Here is a 7,207-nt window from a genome sequence, read left to right as displayed (position 1 = left end):
TCGGTGTCACCATCCAGCATCTTCTGAAAGACTCTGGAGCATGTGATATGAAGCATTCAAAATTCACAAGGCCAAGACATCCAGTTGCCACTGCAGACATGGTCTCTGGCCCCATGTGTGTGGGAAGAAGGCAGAGCCACACCTGCTCCCTGTGAGCTCCAGCACCAGCAGCAGCATGTGGGGAGGAGTGAGCTCAGCCCTCATCTTGCCCCAGCTCCCACCGACAGTGCAGTTTGGGTGGCACAGCTGTGTGGGTGCATGAGGATAACAGAGATTTGGTATTACCCTTACGTCTCAAGGGAACAAGCCCAAACAGAGGTCCCTATTGTATTTGAGGAACCGTAAAGACAGAGAGAAAAATAAATCTGTTCCCTGCTAGTGCAGAGAGGGCCTTTGTTTGTCTGGTTTTCAGAGTGAGAAGGTTTAGAGGATTGCTGCAGCACATGACCAGAAGCTATGAAGCTGCAGACAAAAGCCATTTGGAACAGAGATCAGACTTTGCCATCGTGCTGGCTTTTCAGAAGATTTCTGCTTTGTCCGAGTTAAACCTGCTGCTATTTTGAGGGTTATTTTCCTCACTCCACTGCATCCCCTGCTGTAAGGGCTGCACATGTCCCACAGCGCCCGCGTAGGCTCCCACTGGCACCAGCACAGCATCAAAATGTCTGCTGCGGCAGCCTGGAGGGGCTGCCCATATTCCGAGCCCAAGTCACAAGGGTTGCACCAACAGCCACGCTGGCTCCAGCCACGGACAAGTTTAGAGGACAAAGCCTCGGCTTATCGCTCGGCTTGCTGAGCGGGCTCGTTTCGCAAGCTCGTCGCACGTCAGCCGGGAGCGCCCGTCGGCACCCGGCAGGAACACAGAGGGAAGCGCTTGAGCAGAGCTGACAGCGAGACAAAGCTCGTTGGGGCTCTCTGGGTAATCATTAGCTCCACCACAGCTGAAAACTGCAGCGAGCCAGACGCTGAGATGCTCTGTCATCCCTGGGAGCCGCACAGCCGGCTGCCAGGCATCGCGGGCGAGGCATAAATGCCTCGCTGAGTTCCTCCAGCCAGGGGTATCTCTACTCCCTGGAATCGGGGGCTTGTTGGGGGCCGTGTCCAGGAAGAACTCAGGGATTTGAGGTGCCCTTGCAGGGACTGAGGGCACTCTCTACTCGTGCTTCCCTGCTCTGCACCCTGAGGCACGGGAGCACGGAGCCCTGACTTTCCCCCCATTGTCACAAAAAGGGCACAACTCTTCTTACAGCCCCAAATATAGTCAAAGCAGGAGCCATTTCTGTTCACAAGGAGTGGAGGGGGCGGTGGGGAAAGGAAGTTGCTGAATTAGGTTTAAGACCTCTGAAAAGTTAAAGCTTCATAAAACGGTTTCCATCATTATGTGTCCTGAACCAGAGAACATTTGGCCCCTGTAAAACACAAAGACCGTGACAGGTTAGTCTGTGAGCATCCTATTTTCAGACACAAGCAGCTACCAGCAGGAGAGGAGAGCCAGCTGACGTGCTGCTGTGGCATGGCATGGCACAGCATGGCAGCCAGCCTGGCTGTGTCCTTTTGCTTCCCCAGTGCAGAACATATAGAGAAAAAGACCCTCTAACCACTACGTGCAGAGCAAATGCAAACCACAGATGTGCAGAGGAGTGTGTTAATCTGCCAGGGCTCCTCAGCTCTCCACTTACTGCCAGGATCCGAGGGGTCATCTCAGCCCTGCACAGGGCAGGGAGGTGGGCTGGATCTCCTCCCACGCTGGTCCCTGAGAAGAAAACAGAGCTGGAACAGATACCTCAGGGCAGAAGAAGAAAGAGCTGGCACACCTGAAGGGAAGCCCCTCACCCAGCTCCCCAGCCGGACTGGCTCTCCTCATCCCGGGCGGGTGGATGCGGTGGCTTCGGGCCAGGCGCATCCCGTATCCCGGCGGGTGGATGCGGTGGCTCCGGGCCGGGTGCGCCGTCGGGCGAGGGCGCTGCGCCGCCGCGGCGGCCCCGGGCTGGAAGTCGGATCGGGCTGACGGTGCCCGCGGCGGGCGGTAATCAGGGATCACCTGCACCGGGATGGGGGTAGTGGTGATGAGGATGAAAATGATGAGGACTAGGATAGTTGTGAGGATGCAGATGATGGGGGTATGGACGGAGATAAGGTTGAGAATGGAGATAGGACATAGATGGATATCCCCAGGAATGGGCACTCCATGGAAGGAAATGCGGCTAATCCGGGGCCAGGCGCCCCACCACGATGCCCCCCCCACTCACCCAGCCACGGCGCCACATGTCCCTGACCCCAGACGGAATAGACCCCACAGCTTCCCTGTTCTTCCTTTCGGAGGCTGCCCGGGAAACCACCCGAAATGCGTTTTCCTCCGGGCAGGCAGGGATATCCCACCCTCCTGCCCGCAGCCCCTTTCCCGGCTCGTGCCAAAACCCCCCTCCCACCCCCGGTACCGCATTGCGGAGCTGCCCGCTGCCACCGGACCGGGCGGGGGAAATGGGGGGACACCTCACCCCCTCCCGGGGTTCGGCGTGATTTGAGGGCAATAATAGGAGCCCCACGGGGATCTCAGCTGTGCCTGTGCTACGGGAACGCTGGCGGTGGGTCCCCCTCATCCTCATCCTCGCTGTGCAGCGGCAGCGGGCGGACAATTAGTTGTTGTAGCTTTTAAATTGCTGTAAATCGAGGCGTTTTCGATCACGGGTGTGGAGTGCGGGGCTAATCCCCGCTGCGGGAAAAACAGCCCCCGGGGGGGATCAGCCCCATGCTCCGCACCCCTGGGAAGGGTTCGGTGAATTTGGTTCAAGCCAGGGGTACCCCCAGCCCTTTATTTCGTTTATTTCTTCCCCTTTGTTTGCGACGGTTTTTTTTTCCCGTTATTCAGAGAAAAAACTCGGGGTATATCTGCAAATTCCATCCATCCCTGGAGTCTGACCACTACAGGGTAAAGCAAAGCTGGGATAAGGGGCGAAAGCAGCCCCATCCCCAGCTGTAAGTCGACCCCCTTCCCGAAATATAAGTGCCCTACCTCTTGCAAACAGCTTAATCCCACTGTCGATAACGACCCGGCGCTGCCCCGACTTTCCCCCGAGAATGTGTGGTACTCCCGATGGGGGAAGGATGAACGCCCCTCTGTCCCTGCCCTGCTGCTCCAAGCCCCCTACGAAACAGGCCAGCCTCATCATCTATGTTTTCTCTTTATTTTTCGATATATTTATGTACCACATTATATGTTAAAGATAGATTTTTTTTTTCTGATATACATTTTTCATCTTATTTACCACAATGACACCACACATACATTGGAAACAGCTCCACGGATCTGGTAGATTGCACAAAATGAATTGTGTTGTAGTTTTGTTCTGTATCCTGAAACGACGTCAAATCCAACAATATGTATTTTTTTTTTTAGCTTTTCATAATTTAGAAATAACGATTGTTAAAATGAAACAAAAGTCACTGGGAAGTGGACTCCAGGGCTGCGATTTCAACCAGAGGCAACACATTGTAGTCGATGGGAAGCTCCGTTCCTCGGTATGGATTTGGATGGAAGAATTAAGCAGTCCTGACACCTATGTGACAACGGTGTAAACATTGCAGGTAAGTGGCATTGCTGGTCGTCAGCTGCTGCTTGGGCTTGTTGGGCTGGTCATACAATCTGGGTCTCATCTACATCCATCTCACAAAGTGTAAAATGAAGGTCCCTGCTCCCAGCACCCACGATGGGTTTGCTTCCGTTTGTGAGCGCAGTGACCCAATCCCATGGGATTGGCACCTGTGTTTCAGCTCCTGAAACGCTGAATTGCATATCTGTGAGGAGTACTGAAAACTGCAACTGTTTCCCAACCGGCCATTTGTGGGGGGCCAAGCTTCAGGCAACGAGTGAGGAGACAGGAGTGGGGCACCAGATAATTTCCTTCTAAAAAAATCTAAATAACAAAAAAATATATTTAAATCTGAGCTTTTTTAAAAAGACATCAGGGAGAGCACTTTCATCTTATTTCCTTTAATTTGCAGATTCTATGATATAGAATTTGTTGGATGCACATAACGAAAATAATGACTCTTTCCATTAAAGGGATGCAGAATTATTTGGCTATGCGGATGTTCGATGCGATTCTCTTACTGCACCAACTCCGGCCCCTCCTTAGTCTTCAGCATTGGTTCTGAAGGCCTCTATGAGGCCTTCTAAAGAGTGGATGAACCCAGAGACGCTGCAGATACCACCTATAACAAAAATGGCAACATCAAAGAAGACATGGTGCCACAAGAGCTTCCTCCACAAGAGTTTGAGGTGGAAAAGACTGGGGAGCAGGAAACAGAGCCCTGCGCCTGTCAGGCTTCCAGTAAGACCCATCAGGAGGGCAAAATGGGGGACATAGATAGCCATGAGCAGGGTGAAAACTACCAGGGCACACCTGAGGGTGAGTCCCCAGGATTTAAGCCGACCATCACCCCCGTAGCAGTTGGGGAAGAAAGCCCTGCTTCCATCTTGGAAAAGGGACCGCTCCAGGACTTCCACAGCTGCAAAGAATGGCAAGGGATACGAGAGCAAGGCTTTGGCCACCAAGAAAATGTTGACTACTGCCCTAATGGTGGATGGCAAGTTGTCTGTAATGACCTCCTTGGTCTCATCAGCCCACGTCAGGTAGGCGACCAAGGCAAAGAGTCCCTTAAGGATGCAAGCTGCTATGTGAGTCCAGTTCATCATGCAATGAAACTCCTTGGGGTTCTGCATGTTCCCCTCCAAGGAAGGCAGAAAGATCTGAGAGGTGTAGCTGAAGACAATGATGCCAATGGAGATGGGAAATTTCTTTACATCAATGTAAAATTTGACTTTGTCCCAGGCCCAGTCGCGTGCCCTGGAGAGGCAGTAGGCAATCACCAAGATGTTGATGACAAAGTGGGCTAATGTGCAGAGCAAGCTGAACTTGGAGACTGCCTTGAGGTTCTTCAAGAATGCACAAGGCAGGAGCACTGCTGTGGCAATGATGGACCACGATTTCTGGGAGACGGGCAGGTTGGGGAAGCTGTTGTACATCAGATTCCCACTGACCACCACATAGAGGATGCAGGTCATGACCAGTTCAATGATCTGAGCCACGTTCACAATTCTGCCCCCAAGGGTGGGGAAGCGAGGCGCGCAGCACGCGTTTGCGATGTCCACGTAGGAGTCTCTCACCCTGACTATCTCCCCATCCTCATTCTCTTCGTAAAGACAGGCAATAAGGATTTTCCCAGTGTAGCAGCAAACCACTGCTGCAAAAATTATTAAAAAGAGTCCTAGGTATCCACCATGAAGGATGGCATAGGGCAGGCCCAGAACAAACATCCCCTAGAAAGAGACAAAATGGAAACCGTGTTGCTCAGTGGTGGAGGGGACCAGGCCCACACCTGCAGCAGAGCACATGCAGCTGCATCATCACAGTCACATGTGCTCTCGCTGCCTCACTGGCACCACCATCACACCCACGCAGTTGATCGCACAACCACGCCATGCAGCCACAGCCACACACGGTGATGCACCACCCTCCCTGGCTGACGTGCTACCCCCACAGTCACACCCGCACACCCGCATGATCTCACACCGCAGCACCCAGAAATAGTGAGTGTGGTTTCAGCGCCCGGGCTTTGCCCCCAGTCTCTACCTTCTCTGTCGCTAGCCCCTCTCAGTGCACCAAGACCCTCATAGCTGGGGACCTCCGGAGGCAGCAGACCAGGCCCACCCTGGTGCAATCCTGCCACCAGCCTGGTCACCCCCTGGGCTCCCTGTCCCCCCTGTCCCCCTAGCCCATGTGTTGGGGTAACCTGATGGGGACATTGGCCAGCCCCAGCCCTGTGGGAGCCACAGTGGGATAGGGCTGGGGCTCGGGCCCCTCCCTGGCACTGTGCCCTCCTCTGGGGTGGGGGGGCAAAGCAGAGAACCCTGCTGGGGGCTTTTAGTTTCCTTTTATTTTTTAATATTTCTTTCTTTTGCTTTCCTTCCCCCCCCATTTTTATCTCTATCTTTCATATATTTTTCCCCTTCTATTCCCTTTTCTGCCTTCTTTCCCTTTCTTTTAAAGCGGGTTTGCAATCAGCCCGCAGCAGCCGGCCGGGTGCGGATCGCGGAGCGGGATTGGGCTCAGGATAAGGGAGCACTGTCTGGTGCCCAGCGGCGGTGGCGGCGCAGCGGTGGCCGTACCTGGATGGCGTTGGTGACGTTCCATCCCGCCTCCCATGCGGTGATCTTGGGCTTGCCCTGCCCAGAGAGCTCGGAGCAGGCCTCCTTGGAGGCGGAGGGCGGCAGGGGCCCGGTGCCGTCCCGCTGGTAGTGGATGTCCCCCTCCAGGGGCGTCTCTGCACCCTCCTCTCCGCCCTCGGATTTGAGGATGTCCATTTGCAGCCCCTGCCGATGCTCCATGTCCAGGTCGTCGCAGTGGGCGAACCCCACCGCCTCCTCGTCGGTGGCTGCCTGGAAGCCCATCCTGGCGAACATTCCGCTCATCTTCGCCTGCGATTTGTGGGACACCGAGGTGGCCACGTTGGAGAGCTTGCTGCGGAGGAGGGTGGCCATGATTGCGGCTCGGGTGACTCCACTGTTAGCAGATCCTCAGGGAAGGGAAAATCCCGACGGGGCAGGCGGACGGCGGGGCGGCGGACGGGAGCTGGACGCCCGGCTTTGGACGGCTGCGGGTGGCTGCTCCGAGCCGCTACCTCCGCGTCCCGGCGCAGTGCGGGCGGCTCCCGGCCGGGGTGCCCAGGGGCATGACACCGCTGCGGGGGGAGCGGGCCCGCACGCTCCGCCGCCCACTCCGCGCTGCTCCGCGCCGCTCCGCCGGGCCCCGCTGTGGGGTCGGGGGACGAGCCGGGCAGGATGGGGGGCAGTCAGCAGCCGGAGGATGTCACCAGACGGGCAGCGCAAGCCCCTGGTAGAGCGCGCTGCGTCTCCATCGCAGTGCGCCCACCTCACGGAGAGGAGAGGGGAGAGAATTACTGCATTTCTGGGGGAGGTACCAGCGTCCCCGGCCAAGCCCAGCCCCCCCGCACTCTTCTCCCGCCCCACCCACGCCCGCCGGGCCCCGCCAGCATCGCCGCAGCGCGGACCCCCCCCACCTCTGCCCGGCTCCGCAGCCCCTGCGCTGCCCGCCCTGCCCCGCACCTGCCCCGCACCCGCCCGCGGGCCCCTGGCTGCCAGTCGCTTCCCCACAGAGAAACAAAAGAGCTCCGCTGAAGAGGCGGA

At 56.4% G+C, this 7,207-nt stretch overlaps 1 protein-coding gene across 1 annotated transcript; it reads right to left on the bottom strand.

The window, feature by feature from the left end:
• Positions 1-3,165: 3,165 nt before the first annotated feature.
• Positions 3,166-6,962, bottom strand: SLC32A1 (solute carrier family 32 member 1). The gene is made up of 2 exons (XM_027693935.1): positions 6,170-6,962; positions 3,166-5,320 (listed from the first exon to the last, which is right to left on the bottom strand). The coding sequence occupies exons 1-2, from the start codon at positions 6,539-6,541 to the stop codon at positions 4,133-4,135; spliced, it is 1,560 nt and encodes a 519-aa protein (XP_027549736.1). The 5' UTR covers positions 6,542-6,962; the 3' UTR covers positions 3,166-4,132.
• Positions 6,963-7,207: the final 245 nt, after the last annotated feature.

The sequence above is a fragment of the Neopelma chrysocephalum genome, unplaced genomic scaffold, assembly GCF_003984885.1.
Source record: "Neopelma chrysocephalum unplaced genomic scaffold, ASM398488v2 Primary Assembly neopelma1_94, whole genome shotgun sequence".
NCBI classification, from domain to species: Eukaryota; Metazoa; Chordata; class Aves; order Passeriformes; family Pipridae; genus Neopelma; species Neopelma chrysocephalum.
The sequence above is the reverse complement of the archived record's forward strand: the minus strand, read 5'-3'. Positions and strand labels throughout refer to the sequence as shown.

What these genes read in the sequence shown, in the direction of transcription:
- SLC32A1 (XM_027693935.1), bottom strand. Translation starts at nt 6,541, where the DNA reads ATGGCCACCCTCCTCCGCAGCAAGCTCTCCAACGTGGCCACCTCGGTG. An exon ending in ACGTCACCAACGCCATCCAG is followed by an intron (nt 5,321 to 6,169) that starts GTACGGCCACCG and finishes GTCTCTTTCTAG; the next exon opens with GGGATGTTTGTTCTGGGCCT.